This window comes from Lissotriton helveticus, chromosome 3_1 (assembly GCF_964261635.1).
Source record: "Lissotriton helveticus chromosome 3_1, aLisHel1.1, whole genome shotgun sequence".
Taxonomy (NCBI): Eukaryota; Metazoa; Chordata; class Amphibia; order Caudata; family Salamandridae; genus Lissotriton; species Lissotriton helveticus.
Window position 1 is genome coordinate 250113664 of NC_136061.1, and position 20258 is coordinate 250133921.

The window sequence follows — 20258 nt, forward strand, 5'->3', positions numbered from 1 at the left end:
CTTAGTCCTCTTTGCTCTATATTCTTTACCCCTAACCATTAGCACTTTACTGTTCATCCCTTTCTCAGTGTCCTTACATAAATATATTTTGGTATGTGTTCTTTTTTTTGAAGTATTACTTTTTTTTAACAACTCTTTATTGAGAGATCGCACAGAAGACACAGCACTCCGTACCCCGGAGGAACTGCAACAGGCATATCATAGCATAATCAGCGATCTATACAACTTTATGTATCATAACCCCGGGCCCCTCACCCATCAGTCCCCCCCAGTCCCCCACCCTCAAAAGTATTACTTTTTTTAACCAATAATTAAGCAGTGTGAGTTTTTTTTGCAGTGTTGAAACTTTGCGACAATATCGTTGCTGTGCAGTCCAGTAGTTGTTACTTGTGCCAGTCCATTACCATTATCGCTGAACCCAGCTATCAGCAAAAACACTATGAACAAGCACCTGCTGCTTTGAATTCCTATAGAAGCTTATCTTTATCACTCTCCAAACTTTCCATAATCTCATTGCCACTCCAAAAAAATACTGCAATCTATCAATAGCAGAATTGGTCTCTGTCTTTCTTAAACATTTTCTAGTACATCATGAACTGTTTTAATAACGCTCTTAAACATAAATGCTGAAGATATGTATCATCCTGGGCAAGGTTGCCAAGCATATGCAGTCTTGAACAGTACAGTACTGCCTCTGTGCCTTATGAAGCCATTTGTTTGCATAGTAAGACCACTTCACCGCCAGTCTCGCAAATGAGCAAACCTTGCCAACTAATTGTTTAGATTAATCTCCTAAGATTTAAATACCACCAACCTAGTTCCATTCATAGAAAAATAGCAAAAGCCAGTAATCCTCGTTTCACAAAATCCCCACAATCTGCGCTAGGCATTCAATGGAAAAACCAACACCCTTGATAAAAAAAAAAGCCATAAATGATTGCTGAAACAGACAAGTAACCAATCTCTGCCTTTCCTTACACAGACTTCCCCAAAACCTTCACCTGGAAAGTCCATGTGTTAACCTCTGACCCAGGAACTTCTAAGCCCCAAAATATGTAAGTGCATAAAGACATCTTAATCTTACACATAACCTGTGTTTCGAAGAAATAATAGTCTCAGCCACCCTCAAGTGTGCCGTCAACACTCCCCTACTCAGAAAGCTGCACTTAAAACAAAAATCTCCACCAACTACAGTACATTGGTAGTCCTTCATAATCTGTCGTAGATCCGCTAGGTAAACTTTAGCCTCATCTCCACAGTTGTACTCTTATTGCTCCATTATCCTGATTTTTGATCAGCACGGGATGGGGAATGCTGAAACAACCCTATTTGCAAAATGAGATGACCCCCTTAGAATAGCCAACAAAGAAAATACATTCCTTTTGGACTGCTTCCAGGCCTACTGCACCTGTACTCTAAACGATCCTACTTCCTCACCTCTGCAGTAGTATGATTCTTGGGCTCTTTCCTTCCTAGCTCGAGTCCATTTCCCAGATCTCTATAAATTTGACTAAAACTGTTCTTGACCATATTCTTTCATGTCTCTTTTGAAACACTGTAAGCATCACATTGGCCTTTTTTTTAGTTTAAGCTTATACCTCTGCTGTCTCTTGAGGATCAGTCGTGAATATCTGTGCATCACCACCTTTAAATCTAGTACCACATCTGAGAAACTGGACTGTCTAACATAAAAACATGAACAGCAAGAGCATTATTAAACTCAATGAATCTAAAATGTTTAATTATCATGCATGATACTAGCCTCCCATCAATCCAAATAATGATACTACACATACATCACTTAATCAAATGTCTGAGCCAAAAACGTCTTAATGCAGAAGTCAGTTCTTTGGACAGTACTCTGCACCCAGTGCGTAGCTCTACATTTTGTTTTATATATCGGTCTGCTGACCTGACCAGTATGAGAGCTTTACAAAAAACAATCCACTATAATTTCAATTACAGAAATAGCCTTGAGAAGGCATCTAATCGATCCATTCTACATATTCATGTATTAAGAGGATATTTAGAAAAGGCGCCCATGTAGGATAGGAATGGATAGAATGTGTATGGGTCGATGTCTGCATATAACTATCACTAAGAGATAAGGATAGACCGAATACTAGTCCGTGATGAGTTTTTAAATAACAGATTAGATGAGACAATATGCTCATCATTTCTCTTCTTACTCTAGTTAAGAGAGACATGGACGCAAGTGAAACTTGGAAAGATTTGTCGTTTCTTAACTCCAAGATGTCCATTAATATTTTCAGTTATTCTGGTAAAGAGTTCGAATTGTAGGTGCACGGTAGTATACTTGTTTTAAGTGCTTGAGTTCAGAATTAAGGTGCTTTCTGGGTGAATCGTGTTAACATGTATAGTGTCATTCCACCAGATATAGTCATTAGATACTTGGTGCAGTGCTTTGAAAGTGAGGCACCTCATTTGACATTTTATTCACTCCTCTACCAAAGGCCAATGGAGTTTCCTCCGAAAAGGGGAGTTAGGGTTTGACTTTTTACGCTAACATATTAATGGTACATTGAGTGGAATGTCACTTTTATTGGTGTTCGTATATTAGTGGGTAGAGAAACCATAGTAGCGCTGCCAACGTCGATTCTGGAAAAAATTAGAGCGTGTGCGGCTGTCCTCGTGTGCGTTCCTTAGGGAGGAGGTCATTTTTTTTTAGAGCATGCAGATAGATATTGGCCGATTGTGCAACTTCATTGATGCTGGAGAAAATAGCTAGTGGTGAGTAGATTGAGGAAACAAGGGATTTCATTGGTGAAATCTTTCATTTTCAAGATCAGATTTGGATCTATTATTTTATTAGATTCGAGAAACAGCAGTATGATTTTTTTTTTATTTATTATTATTGCAGGTTTAGTTTGACAGTTTTCTGTCACTCAATTTTGTAATCTTTGCTGTCCATCCCGTAGTGTGATGATGACTTGGATGAATGAAAATGTTAAATATAGTTGCATGTCATATTAGTATTTCTGTAGTCTAATGCTGAAATCTTTAATTTTCATGCTTAATTCCAAGTATAGATCAACGATAAGTACGGAGAGGGTGGAACCTTGCAGGACTCAGCATGTCATTGGTTCTTTATAAGGGGTGTAGATTCACAATTTACATAAGTGAGTGAATCAACATATTATTTATTGAAACCCTTTGAGTGCTATATTCCCGAGAGCCATATTGTGTTTTGTCTGCTGATTAACTTAAAATGATCTGTGGTGCCAACTGCTGCTAACAGTTGTAATAGGACCAGCAGGCAGCTCTCACCGTCGAGTATACGATGTATGTTGTCAGGACTTTTTAGCATTTTCCTTTCTTTCCTATTTCCAGCTTTGAAATCTAGCAGCATCTTCTAAGTGAGGTATTGTGTAAGCGGAATAGCCATGCGTTTTTCTGTTGCCTTCTCTAACCAAGGACTAGATATAGGTCTGTAGTTAACCAGAATGTCTGGGCCTGTGGTAGTCTTCTTTAAGACTGGGCTTGTTATTGCCAGACAGATATCCTGACATATCCTTCCTTTGATACAGCTAGGCAGTAATCGCACCCATAATCCACTCATGATTTCACTACTCCAACTACCTAGCTAGCCCTTTCTCCGGGCACATTAGCATGCCTCTACCTGGATGACAGCCAAAACGACGTCTTGCGATTGGGAAACAGCATTTACGACGATGCTGGAACGGCGACTTGCCTTCACGACACCTGAATAACAAATGCATCTTTAGAACTAAAATCTTTACAACTACATTTTTCATCACGGACATGCCTTTAACACAAGCGACTTTACAACGAAAATGTAAGTATTTCACAAGTGAGTGTTGTGTGCGTGTGTATAAATGTGTGTGTGTGTGTATATATATATGTATATATATATATATATATACATACACACACACACACACAACTGTACTGAGAAACCACCACCAAAAAAAGTAATTAATCTTGCGTTATTTGAATCTTTCTTTCGATGAATCATTTAATACAGCTGTCTTGCTGTATTAACTGAATCATAGAAAGAAAGCATACAGAAAGTTATAAAGAAATAACACAAGATTAATTAGTTTTTGGTGGTGGTCTCTCAATGCATTTATTCATGTATTTTAACTACTATACTGGTGGGGACCAGTATCTGAGACTTGTAGTACCAGGCAATATTCCTATTAACCGAAACTGTAATTATATATACATATATATGTGATGTGTGTATGTATGTTGTGGCAAGGGTATCATTAGGGTGGGTATGGGTTTATGGTTTTATGGGTTATTAAAGCAAAAAAAAAAAAATATATATATATATATATATATATATATATATATTTTATAGGTAAGTATTAAACCTATATATGTATATTTGGTTAATACATACCTATGCTTTTAGCACACGTTTTTACCATACATGCCTTTACCATGAAAATGTGAGTTTCTTTTTACAGGCAAGTGTACACCCATCATATATGTACACATACATATCTGTATGTGTTTATCCTTCACTGTAAAATACTTACATTTTTGTGCTAAAGGCAGATTTGTGGTAAAATAAAAAAAAAAGCCATTGTTCAGGTATCGGCGTAAAGGTATGTCGTTTTGGCAGTTATGGTTCCATCATACATCCTTTGCAATTTAGTCTTGCTGACCTCGCAAAGAGCTAGATCTCGTTTGTCCTTGTCTGAGGCACCTTGAAAAGCCCTCTGTCTTTCTTACAAATGCAGCCCACAATGCCCCTGCAATGAATTGTAGCTCTAGATTTGTGGTAACTTTCTTCACTTATGTGGTAGCAACATGTACTGAACCCCCAGTCAAGCTGCGAACAGGGACCTAACTTCAAACGTTGTCCTTGACCATCCACACTGAAGCAAACCATGGCATTTCTGAAAAAGCTCTAAACCCTTTGGTCTGCACACCACTTATCCTTTCAGCCATTCAGAGGAGTGTCCCTAACCAGTTAATTTATTCCGTAGTTTTTAATCACGAAGTAGCAGATGTTGGCAGTCACGGATCTGGAATCACTAATATGTTAGTCTGTTAAACCTACTGCTTGGTGTTTGTGACGTTCCTAGTTCACTAATTACGAGTGAGCACCAAGTCTATTTCATGTTAAGCCAGCCATAGGTCTGCTGTTAGCTTGTGATGTAATTATTGAAATCATGACTATTGTCCTATTAACCTATGAACAGATGACTAAAGAGAGGCCAGGCGCCATCAAGCCTGCTTCTCTCTGTAGTCCATAAACTTTTTTATCGTTTTAACAAGTGCACAAAATGTTCTTTTACTTGGGATGCTCTGACCCTTCAAACCCGTATAAATGAGCGCCATAGAAACGCCCTATACTGAGCACAGTGCCAATAGGCCCTAGCTTGTTTTATACTTATGTTTTGTATTTTGAAAGGCAAATATTTCTATTTAAAACACGCCATCTGATCTTCAGTGTGCTTTAACCTGCACCAATCTACCAGCTGATCACAGTAAGTCTTTGCCTCTCTGCCTCCCCCCTCCCCCCGCACCTCGTAGAAGCACCTTTTGAGCTGCAGTTTTTAAGGCGGCACCCTGCATGCCCACTCTTAGGTTTGCCCACAGCTACCATGTTTTTTTAGGCAAGATCTTAATTTGTGCTGTAAATTTTGGCGAGTTATCACGGTATTAAAAATAATAAGCTAAACACTTGAATTAGATAAACAAAAACTTCACAAATCGAGATGGCATGGGTAGTTTCCATTTGGTTGTATGATTTTCTCATATTTACTGTGCACCATTATTTCTGTCCATAAGATTGCTGTACTTCTAGTATTATCGGGTTCATTTTAATTTGTTAGGCAGTGCATTGCAATCCCCAGACTAGACATTGTGTTCCTAAATGAGTTTAATATATACTTAGCATGTGAGGTAATGCATTAGGAAGTGTCTAATTTTCCAAACAAGTAATAGTAAGGCTGCAGCGCAGACGTTCTCTATGCTGAATGGAGTCAAGAGGGAAGCCACAGACAAATAAAAATACGTTAGAGAGAAGGAAATGCTCCCTCTCGACTGTATACATCGATTTGCTTCATCTGCTACTTACAACCATTGATGTTTTTTTTCCTTGAATAAGAAGACCCTCTCTGGGTCCGAACCTTCAGAGTTGATGCTCCTATGATTGAGGCTACCTGCTGAATTCATAACATGGGAGGGATTTATTCCCTTTCTTTGGGAGTAAAATTACTTTGAGGCTGTGAAAAATTAATTTGAGAATACTGTCACATTTAAGGTGTGGGGTTGAAAGCAGAGCGGCAGGAGCATGAGTTTAATGTTTATTATTCTTTGAGGGGCTACTATCGCCTAGTGTTTTCTGTTAGGCAAACAGTCTTCCCTTCATATTGCCCCATATATTGGTTTTGAGCCTTGCCCTGCTGAAAACTTTCAGGCAATGTCAACCCTTGGAGTTGGGCATTTGTTTGCGGAAGAAACTATTATATCCACTAGTTGTATCATAATTTTTTAGATGTAGTTGCATTTCCTCATTTGCCCACTTTGTTCAGTACCTCCCTGCAAATATATTTTTAAATCTCAATCAATGATCTCTTACTTTCAAAATTTTTAATTCAGTTCTCATCAATACTATCCACACATTTGCGATGTTTTCAAAGTTGTCATTTCCCAATTTTCAGTTCTGTTATTGTCCATTTTCCCATAGATTTACTTACATTTGTTTTGCGGGAAAAACACTCTTCCTTAGGTCAAAAACATTTGTCTGACTGTTTATGGCACTACAAGTTTCCCGACTTCAGCTCCTATAATGGTTCTAAGTTACAACTTGTTTGGCAGCTTCTGCAGAGGCTTCACTCTGATACCATAGTCCTAAGTGTAAGTCTTTGAGGGAGTACTGTTGCTTTGTGTTTTTTGTTAGACCTACCTTCTCCCCTTGCCTCCCCTAGTGCTCCGAGCGCAGTCATACTTTGCACCTGCGCACTCTTGGTATGCGTCCCCTTTCTCGGGGCACTGTCTGCAGAGAGTGCCTAGGTGGCCTGCCACACTGGCACTGTTCTGCTAATAGGCAGCTTTGAATATTGTAGAAGTATACACCGGTATGATTAGGTTACCTTACAATGCTAACAGGAATGCTGCTGGATTTCTTAAGTGAGTACCTTGTACTTACCAGTCAAAGACAAAAGTACTTCAAGAATGGCTTTATTCTATATTGCATAAAACATTAATATGAATGTAGCGCGTTAGCTAAAAAGCAGGTGTACTGGTTCTGAAATCTTTGCCAAATTCTATTCACCAGCACCATCATACTCATGGGATGGATCTAGTTGCAACGCATTGAGCCATATTTAACTCCGTAACATAGTTTTAGCAGAATGAGCATGTAATTCCATCTTCCATTTCTGCGCCCTCTTTAACCTCTTGCGGCTCAAAATGGTTTCTCAAATTTCGTAATCTGCTTTGAGACCCAGTGAGGTTTTAATATCCATACTAACACAATATGCAGTCTCGGACTGGTTCCTTTGTAGTTTGCATGGGATGCGAATGCTGTTTCAACGTGCCTAGATCTTGAAAACGATGTTATTAATGCATGAGCATCAAATGCTATGTGGCCACATCCCTGTGTATATCTTGTTTGTGATAGTTCGTTGAAATGAATATGTACAGTCTTTGAATGCTATATTGTTGTTTGTATTGCACATTGTTAACACGAGTGCCATGCTTTGAATTAGTAGTGTGCTGCCTCTGCTGTTGTTTCTTCGCATGGCCTTGGTTGAGTGTTGAAGTCGAGCCCAGGCTGTTTCTCATAGTGTTTGGCTTTTGTTATAACTGTGCATGCTAGGCTCCAGCCTGATACCCAGCTCTATTCTCTGCACACCAGTCCTGAATAGCTACAGTGCTCAACCCAACTTTGGCGCACCCAATTCCCCGGCAGGCACCAATCCCGGCAGACCAGGAGGCTTCCCGGGGGCCAACAGCCCCGGCCCGGTGGCAGACATCTACGGCAGCGCCGGCCAGGACTCCGGCGTGGGGAACTACATAAGTGCCGCCAGCCCCCAGCCGGGCTCCGGCTTCGGCCACGGAATGGCTGTGAGTAACTATTTCTTTTTTCTCATTATTCTCCACCTCTGTGATTTGAATTGAGCTCAGCATTTTCTTCCAGGTTTCCTATTAAAAATGAATTGTGCAGTGCACTGCACACTTAGCCTTTTGCCTCTCAGCGATGCCGTTCTCTCCAACCTCCTGCATTTACTAATAGACCTGTTTCAGAACTGCACACTCCAGTGCCCCAGGCTGTCACTTGAATTAGAAGCTGTATTGAAAACTCTTGTTTGAACTCTGCTCCTTCGTTATATCAAATCCCAGAACCTTAAGCATCGTTTACATTACGTTTCAAGATCACCAGCTCGTTTCAGATTTGAAGGACCCGCAGATCTATATTTTGCTAGATCTCAGCTTTGTCCCTCCCATTCATCGATCCTTACCTCCGAATGAATTTGACCTTCTGCACTGGACTGTATTTAAGGTTGTGCTGCAAATGTGTTGTAGGTCATTGTAAGTGTCATTCGAAAATTGTGCCATAACCTTAAAAAAAAAAAAAAAATGAAGCGGTTTGACGTGGTTCAGAAGAGGAGAAGGTGAGCCAAACGAGAAGGTGGAAGGGCTTAGAGGTTAGTAAAAGCTTGGTTTTTCAATTCTTTCCAGAATCTGTCTTGACGCTGGTATCCTTTCATTGCCACCTCTGTAATTCAGAGATAGGAAGCACTTACCTTTTCATTGTAAATTGTGACTACATCCTCTCGGAGTTTAGAACATGGAATATGGCCCACTGTCCTACAAAGTATCACATACAGAAAGTGGCGTTGTGATGGTGTAAAACTGTCAAAATTAGCATTTTTCAGTGAGGTGTACACAAAACCCGTATTCAGAACACTTACTGCTCAAGTCCGTGGAAAAAAAGAAAAGATAAAAAAATACAAGCATTTACAATGCAATGGTCTCGTCTTTGTTAGAGTTAGAGCTATTGGTATTGCTCATGACATTATTTTTGTTTTTAAAACATAAATAAATGGCATTGTCATTTACAATGCCAATAGCTTAATCTCTCGCAAATGGGAGACCTATTGCATTTGCACCCACACACACACACACACAGAGCCACACGCACCCACACACAGAGCCACACGTACCCACACACAGAGCCACACGTACCCACCCACACACACAGAGCCACACACACACACACAGACACACACACAGAGCCACACACACACAGCCACACACACACAGAGCCACACACACACAGCCACACACACACACAGAGCCACACACACACAGAGCCACACACACAGAGCCACACACACACAGAGCCATACACACACACACAGCCCCATACACACACACACACAGAGCCACACACACACAGAGCCACACACACACAGAGCCACACACACACAGCCACACACACACAGAGCCACACACACACACACACACACACACACACAGAGCCACACACACAGCCACACAGAGCCACACACACACTCAGTGCGGGTGGGGCGATAGGGTTGTTAAGAAGGTGCACAGGTGTGGATGTTAGCAGCACACCTCTGTATTCATGCTCACAATTCGTTCATCATCATGAGGGGATCATTTGTGACTTTCTTTAGCCATTAGATCATGACGGAAGTGCCAATAAAATATTGAAATATTAGTTTGTGCTATATAAAAAGACTTCTCACAAAACACACCAATGCAGGGCTTCTTACCCATGACAGTGGAAAAATTATGGATAGGTCACCAAAGAACACATTCCAAACCATTTTTCTGGCTCTGTACAACACATCACGACCTACAAGATACGTGGTTCTTTACTAACCTACAACTATTGTTATTGATAAAATAAAATTACTAACTAGCGCCGACGGCCCTCTCAAAGAGGTCTAGTTCTCCCATTCCCAGGAATGGCTAAGGACAGATGTGTTGACACCTGCTTCAGGCCTTCATTGCTCCCTTTCACCAAAAAAAAAACATTCTTCGCCAGGGTAACCTAAAGGCCACCTCAGGAATCGGGTAAAGTTATTTGCGTGTACCAGCTCCATCAAAAGCAACAGTAATGCTACCATTAGTGTTCTCACACGAGCCACATTAAGTAACAGGAACGAAACCAACTGCCCCTATCATTACTTGCAGCCACAACATCCATACCACCAAGATTATCGCTGTCTCCAAGTCGCAGTACCACATGCACTAGAGCAAGCTCCACTGGCAACACAGCACTGTCCCAAAAGCAACAATCACAATACCAAGAAACGCTATCACTATATGCCAGCTGCTGCAGTACCACTTCCTAATCACCACAAGTAGGAGTGCCACCATCAACACGGACACTGCAACCAGTTATAACACCCTCACTGCCAGCCCGAGTCATCAAAACAACTGCCACCAGCAACACAACTATGCTCATTCACCACCGCCAGTGTTGCTAATAAATCCCGGAGCACCTGCAGCAGCACAGTCTGAGCAACGCCCTCAAGCCTCCCCAAGCAGCAGTACCACCACTGTCAATATCGCCACTACCTCCAAGACCAATCCAAAAGCACAGGGGTAACGCAAGTGGAGGCCGGGGGTTGGTTCTATGTTCGCCGCCCTGTTCTCAGACAAGCAGAGCACCTCTTACCTCCCGCACTGGCCGCCCAACAGAGAAACAGCAGCAGCGCTCCAGGAGCTGCCATATCTGAGAGCAGGGAATGCTGTATCGGAGGTTCCGCTTCCCCCTCTTATTACGCTTCCTTCTTCTCGCTTTGTTCGCTGAGCGCCGGAGGTATGGGCTGGGAACACACACTGTGCTGCGGCCCTTTCACCGCTCCCAGTGCTACCCTACTCTCTCACCCCCGCCTGACGTCATTCACCCGCCATATTCCCCCACCCTCAAAGGTTCAAGAGAAGCACCCTATGCACTGCACATGCGTAAAACCAGCAGCCACGTTAGGGCCAGGCAACGTGCCAAGAGCGCTTATTTTAAACGGCATTGGCTTTTATTCTGCTCGCCGGAGTTTATCATTTTGGCAAGTCGCTGTTGCTGTAGGTGTATGTCTAGCTCTAAAGCCTCTTGTTTTGTTCCAGCCACATCCACTGCATCCTGCTTTGAGCGAGAGAAGGTAAAGGGGGAGGAGCGACCAGTCAGCCAATAACAAATGAGTTTTCAACGATCTTAGGCTATTTGTTGGCTGTTCATACGAAGTAGAAACAATTAGTCCAATCCTGTAGAAGTGCTACGATCCTATCACTGGGTTTCAAAACAACGTCAGTACAAGCATTTACAATGCAACGGTCTCGCCTTTGCCAAAGTTAGAGCTATTGGTATTGTAAATGACAAAAGTTTTATTTATGTGTTGGTTTTGAAAACCGATAAATACATAGCATTGTCATTTACAATGTCATAGCTTAATCTCTCGCAGATGCGAGACCTATTGCATTTGCACCCACACACACACACACACACACACACACACACACACCCACACACACACAGAGCCACACACACACGCAGAGCCACACACACGCAGAGCCACACACACGCAGAGCCACACACCCACAGAGCCACACACACACACCCACAGAGCCACACACACAGCCACACACACACACACACAGCCACACACACAGCCACACACACACAGCCACACACAGCCACACACACACAGCCACACACCCACAGCCACACACAGCCACACACACACACACACACATCCACACAGAGCCACACAGAGCCACACAGAGCCACACACACATAGAGCCACACACACACACAGAGCCCCCCACACACAGAGCCCCCCACACACAGAGCCCCCACACACAGAGCCCCCCCACACACAGAGCCCCCCCACACACAGAGCCCCCCCACACACAGAGCCCCCCCACACACAGAGCCCCCCCACACACAGAGCCCCCCCCACACACAGAGCCCCCCCCACACACAGAGCCCCCCACACACACACAGCCCCCCACACACACAGAGCCCCACCCCACACAGATTCCCCCCCCACACAGATTCCCCCCCCCACACACACAGCCCTCCCACACAGAGCCCCCACACACAGAGCCCCCCCACACACAGAGCCCCCCCACACAGAGCCCCCCCACACAGAGCCCCCCCCCACACAGAGCCCCCCCACACACAGAGCCCCCCCACACACAGAGCCCCCCCACACACAGAGCCCCCCACACACAGAGCCCCCCCAGAGCCCCTCCTCACACAGAGCCCCCCACACACATAGCCACACTCACACACATAGCCACACACACACACAGAGCCACACACACACACACAGAGCCACACACACACACACACAGCCACACACACACACAGAGCCACACACACACACACACACACACACACAGCCACACACACACACACACAGAGCCACACACACACACAGAGCTAAACACACACAGAGCTACACACAGCCACACACACAGCCACACACCCAGAGCCACACACACACACCCAGAGCCACACACACCCAGAGCCACACACACACACACAGAGCCACACACACACACCCAGAGCCACACACACACCCAGAGCCACACATACACACAGAGCCACACATACACACAGAGCCACACACACACACACACAGAGCCACACACACACACACACACAGCCACACACACACACACACACAGAGCCACACACACACACACACACAGAGCCACACACACACACACACACACAGAGCCACACACACAGAGCCACACACACAGAGCCACACACAGAGCCACACACACAGAGCCACACACACAGAGCCACACACACACACACACACACACACACACACACACACACACAGAGCCACACACGCACACAGAGCCACACACACACAGAGCCACACACACATAGAGCCACACACACATAGAGCCACACACACACAGAGCCACACACACACAGCCACACACACACAGCCACACACACAGAGCCACACACACAGAGCCACACACACAGAGCCACACACACAGAGCCACACACACAGAGCCCCCCCACACACAGAGCCCCCCCACACACAGAGCCCCCCCACAAACAGCCCCCCCACACACACAGAGCCCCCCCACACACAGAGCCCCCCCACACACAGAGCCCCCCCACACACAGAGCCCCCCCCACACACAGAGCCCCCCCCACACACAGAGCCCCCCACACACAGAGCCCCCACACACAGAGCCCCCCAGACCCCACCCACACACAGAGCCCCACCCACACACACAGAGCCACACACACAGAGCCACACACACACAGAGAGCCACACACACACCAAGCCACACACCGAGCCACACACACAGAGCCACACACACAGCCACACACACAGCCACACACACACACACAGCCACACACACACACACACACACACACACAGAGCCACACACACAGAGCCACACACACACACAGAGCCACACACACACAGAGCCACACACACACAGAGCCACACACACACAGAGCCACACACAGAGCGACACACACACAGAGCCACACACACAGAGCCACACACACAGAGCCACACACACAGAGCCACACACACAGAGCCACACACACAGAGCCACACACACAGAGCCACACACACAGAGCCACACACACAGAGCCCCACACACAGACACACCCACACAGAGCTACACACATACACACAGAGCCACACATACACACAGAGCCACACACACACACAGAGCCACACACACAGAGCCACACACACACACAGAGCCACACACACACACACAGAGCCCCCCCCCACACACACACACAGAGCCCCCCCCCACACACACACACAGCCACACACACACACAGAGCCCCACCCACACACAGAGCCCCACCCACACACAGAGCCCCACCCACACACAGAGCCCCACCCACACACAGAGCCCCCCACACACAGAGCCCCACACACAGAGCCCCCCCACACACAGAGCCCCCCCACACACAGAGCCCCCCCACACACAGAGCCCCCCCACACACAGAGCCCCCCCACACACAGAGCCCCCCCACACACAGAGCCCCCCACACACAGAGCCCCCCCACACACAGAGCCCCCCCACACACAGAGCCCCCACACACACAGAGCCCCCCCCACACACAGAGCCCCCCCACACACAGAGCCCCCCCACACACAGAGCCCCCCCCACAGACACAGCAGCCCCCCACAGACACAGCAGCCCCCCACAGACACAGCAGCCCCCCACAGACACAGAGCCCCCCACAGACACAGAGCCCCCCACAGACACAGAGCCCCCCACAGACACAGAGCCCCCCACAGACACAGAGCCCCCCACAGAGCCCCCCACAGACACAGAGCCCCCCACAGACACAGAGCCCCCCACAGACACAGAGCCCCCCACAGACACAGAGCCCCCCACACACACACAGAGCCCCCCACACACACAGCCACACACACACACACACACAGCCACACACACACACACAGCCACACACACACACACACAGCCACACACACAGAGCCACACACACAGAGCCACACACAGAGCCACACACACACAGCCACACACACAGCCACACACACACACCAAGCCACACACAGAGCCACACACACAGCCACACACACAGAGCCACACACACAGCCACACACACACACACAGCCACACACACACACACACAGCCACACACACACACACACACACAGCCACACACACAGCCACACAGCCACACACAGAGCCACACATACACACAGAGCCACACACACACACAGAGACACACACACACACACACAGCCACAAACACACACACACAGAGCCACACACAGAGCCACACACACAGAGCCACACACACACAGAGCCACACACACACAGAGCCACACACACACAGAGCCACACACACACAGAGCCACACACACACACAGCCACACACACACAGAGCCACACACACACAGAGCCACACACACACACAGCCACACACACAGCCACACACACAGAACCACACACACACAGAGCCACACACACAGAGCCACACACACACACACAGAGCCACACACACAGAGCCACACACACACAGAGCCACACACACACAGAGCCACACACACACAGAGCCACACACACACAGAGCCACACACACACAGAGCCACACACACACAGAGCCACACACACACAGAGCCACACACACACAGAGCCACACACACACAGAGCCACACACACACAGAGCCACACACACACAGAGCCACACACACAGAGCCACACACACACACACAGAGCCACACACACACACACAGAGCCACACACACACAGAGCCACACACACACAGAGCCACACACACACAGAGCCACACACACACAGAGCCACACACACACAGAGCCACACACACACAGAGCCACACACACACAGAGCCACACACACACAGAGCCACACACACAGAGCCCCACACACAGACACACCCACACAGAGCCACACCCACACAGAGCCACACACACACACACACACAGAGCCACACATACACACAGAGCCACACACACACACAGAGCCACACACAGAGAGCCACACACACACACAGAGCCACACACACACACACAGAGCCCCCCCACACACACACACACAGAGCCCCCCCCCCACACACACACACAGCCACACACACACCCAGAGCCACACACACCCAGAGCCACACACACACACCCAGAGCCACACACACACACCCAGAGCCACACATACACACAGAGCCACACATACACACAGAGACACACACACACACACACAGAGCCACACACACACACACACACAGCCACACACACACACACACACAGAGCCACACACACACACACAGAGCCACACACACAGAGCCACACACACAGCCACACACACACACACACACAGCCACACACACACAGCCACACACACACACACACAGAGCCACACACGCACACAGAGCCACACACACATAGAGCCACACACACATAGAGCCACACACACACAGAGCCACACACACACAGAGCCACACACACAGAGCCACACACACAGAGCCACACACACAGAGCCACACACACACAGCCACACACACAGAGCCCCACACACAGAGCCCCCCCCCACACACAGAGCCCCCCCACACACAGAGCCCCCCCACACACAGAGCCCCCCCACACACAGAGCCCCCCCACAAACAGCCCCCCCACACACACAGAGCCCCCCCACACACAGAGCCCCCCCACACACAGAGCCCCCCCACACACAGAGCCCCCCCACACACAGAGCCCGCCCCACACACAGAGCCCCCCACACACAGAGCCCCCCACACACAGAGCCCCCCACACACAGAGCCCCCACACACAGAGCCCCCCAGACCCCACCCACACACAGAGCCCCACCCACACACACAGAGCCACACACACAGAGCCACACACACACCAAGCCACACACCGAGCCACACACACAGAGCCACACACACAGCCACACACACAGCCACACACACACACAGCCACACACACACACACACACACACACAGAGCCACACACACAGAGCCACACACACAGAGCCACACACACACACAGAGCCACACACACACACAGAGCCACACACACACAGAGCCACACACACACAGAGCCACACACACACAGAGCCACACACAGAGCGACACACACACAGAGCGACACACACACAGAGCCACACACACAGAGCCACACACACAGAGCCACACACACAGAGCCACACACACAGAGCCACACACACAGAGCCACAGACACACCCACACAGAGCCACACCCACACAGAGCTACACACATACACACAGAGCCACACATACACACAGAGCCACACACACACACAGAGCCACACACACAGAGCCACACACACACACAGAGCCACACACACACACACAGAGCCCCCCCACACACACACACACAGAGCCCCCCCCCACACACACACACACAGCCACACACACACACAGAGCCCCACCCACACACAGAGCCCCACCCACACACAGAGCCCCACCCACACACAGAGCCCCACCCACACACAGAGCCCCACCCACACACAGAGCCCCACACACAGAGCCCCACACACAGAGCCCCCCCACACACAGAGCCCCCCCACACACAGAGCCCCCCCACACACAGAGCCCCCCACACACAGAGCCCCCCACACACAGAGCCCCCCCACACACAGAGCCCCCCCACACACAGAGCCCCCCACACACAGAGCCCCCCCACACACAGAGCCCCCCACACACACAGAGCCCCCCACACACACAGAGCCCCCCCCACACACAGAGCCCCCCCCACACACAGAGCCCCCCCCACACACAGAGCCCCCCCCCACACACAGCCCCCCCCCACACACAGAGCCCCCCCCCACACACAGAGCCCCCCCCCACACACAGAGCCCCCCCCACACACAGAGCCCCCCCCACACACAGAGCCCCCCCACAGACACAGAGCCCCCCACAGACACAGAGCCCCCCACAGACACAGCAGCCCCCCACAGACACAGAGCCCCCCACAGACACAGAGCCCCCCACAGACACAGAGCCCCCCACAGACACAGAGCCCCCCACAGACACAGAGCCCCCCACAGACACAGAGCCCCCCACAGACACAGAGCCCCCCACAGACACAGAGCCCCCCACAGACACAGAGCCCCCCACAGACACAGAGCCCCCCACACACACAGAGCCCCCCACACACACAGAGCCCCCCACACACACAGAGCCCCCCACACACACAGAGCCCCCCACACACACAGCCACACACACACACAGCCACACACACACACACACAGCCACACACACACAGCCACACACACAGAGCCACACACAGAGCCACACACAGAGCCACACACACAGAGCCACACACACACACAGAGAGCCACACACACACACACACCAAGCCACACACAGAGCCACACACACAGCCACACACACACACAGAGAGCCACACACACACACACACACCAAGCCACACACAGAGCCACACACACAGCCACACACACACACACAGCCACACACACACACACAGCCACACACACACACACACACACAGCCACACACACAGCCACACAGCCACACACAGAGCCACACATACACACAGAGCCACACACACACACAGAGACACACACACACACACACAGCCACAAACACACACACACAGAGCCACACACAGAGCCACACACACAGCCACACACACACACACAGCCACACACACACACACAGCCACACACACACACACACACACAGCCACACACACAGCCACACAGCCACACACAGAGCCACACATACACACAGAGCCACACACACACACAGAGACACACACACACACACACAGCCACAAACACACACACACAGAGCCACACACAGAGCCACACACAGAGCCACACACACAGAGCCACACACACACAGAGCCACACACACACAGAGCCACACACACACAGAGCCACACACACACAGAGCCACACACACACAGAGCCACACACACACAGAGCCACACACACACAGAGCCACACACACACAGCCACACACACACAGCCACACACACAGAACCACACACACACAGAGCCACACACACAGAGCCACACACACACACACAGAGCCACACACACAGAGCCACACACACACAGAGCCACACACACACAGAGCCACACACACACAGAGCCACACACACACAGAGCCACACACACACAGAGCCACACACACACAGAGCCACACACACACAGAGCCACACACACACAGAGCCACACACACACAGAGCCACACACACAGAGCCACACACACAGAGCCCCACACACAGACACACCCACACAGAGCCACACCCACACAGAGCCACACACACATACACACAGAGCCACACATACACACAGAGCCACACACACACACAGAGCCACACACACAGAGCCACACACACACACAGCCACACACACACACACAGAGCCCCCCCCACACACACACAGCCCCCCCCACACACACACACACAGCCACACACACACACAGAGCCACACACACACACACACACAGAGCCACACACACACACACAGCCTCACACACAGAGCCACACACACACAGAGCCACACACACACAGAGCCACACACACACAGAGCCACACACACACAGAGCCCCCCCACACACAGAGCCCCCCCACACACAGAGCCCCCCCACACACAGAGCCCCCCCACACACAGAGCCCCCCACACACAGAGCCCCCCACACACAGAGCCCCCCACACACACAGAGCCCCCCCCACACACAGAGCCCCCCCACACACAGAGCCCCCCCCCACAGACACAGCAGCCCCCCACAGACACAGCAGCCCCCCACAGACACAGCAGCCCCCCACAGACACAGCAGCCCCCCACAGACACAGAGCCCCCCACAGACACAGAGCCCCCCACAGACACAGAGCCCCCCACAGACACAGAGCCCCCCACAGACACAGAGCCCCCCACAGACACAGAGCCCCCCCACACACACACAGCCCCCTCACACACACACAGCCCCCCCACACGCGCACACAGCCACGCACAGGGAACAGAGGCCAGAAAAAACTATCACAACGAGGAAACGGGCGGGGGGCAGAAAAGCAAGCACAACGAGGGAACGGGGGCAGAAAAGCAAGCACAACGAGGGAACGGGGGGGCAGAAAAGCAAGCACAACGATGGGAACAGTGGCAGAAAAGCAAGCACAACGATGGGAACAGTGGCAGAAAAGCAAGCACAACGAGGGAACAGGTGGCAGAAATGCTAGCACAACAAGGGAACAGGGGGGGAGAAAAGCAAGCACAACGAGGGAACAGGGGGGCAGAAAACCAAGCACAACAAGGGAACAGGGGGGGAAGAAAAGCAAGCACAACGAGGGAACGGGGGGCAGAAAAGCAAGCACAACAAGGGAACAGAGGCAAGAAGAGGCAAGAAAATGGGCACAATCAGGGAACAGAGGCCAGAAAAGCGAGCACTCACCGGCTGGGGCGGAGGACTCAGCAGCTTCTCTTCTTATTCCGGCGGTGGTCTAGCAGAAACGGCTCTCCGAAAAGCCCCGACATTTTCAGACTGGGGGGCGTGTTTTTCATTCTCTCCTCTTCCCATTGGCTGGAATGTAAAATTCCAGCCAATGGGAAGAAGAGAGAAAGAACCTAAAAAAACACGCCCCTCAATCCCAAAAACACGGGGCTTAAATGGACAGACGCTCCTCTCCTCTAATGGCTGGCCTCCATTTAGGAAGCCAGCCAATGGAGAAGAGTTGCGGGTTCAAGCCCCACACTGAAAAACGTACGATCTCGCTGGCGAGACTGCGCAAGCGCAACCTACGCAG

The 20258-nt window shown here is 49.6% G+C and overlaps 1 protein-coding gene across 11 annotated transcripts in view; it reads left to right on the top strand.

Annotated features, from left to right (window-relative positions):
- The window catches only part of MSI2 (musashi RNA binding protein 2), a 1965164-nt gene that overhangs the window by 1757729 nt on the left and 187177 nt on the right, over positions 1–20258 (top strand). For 3 of the 11 annotated variants that reach the window (XM_078679728.1, XM_078679730.1, XM_078679735.1), the window contains one exon: positions 7862–8070. The exons of 5 other annotated variants lie outside the window; for them this stretch is intronic. In XM_078679728.1, coding sequence (XP_078535854.1) covers positions 7862–8070 — 209 coding nt within the window. Of the gene's footprint in view, positions 1–7822; positions 8071–20258 lie in introns of all 11 variants that reach the window. 3 more of the 11 variants (XM_078679727.1, XM_078679729.1, XM_078679733.1) reach the window with 2 other exon arrangements.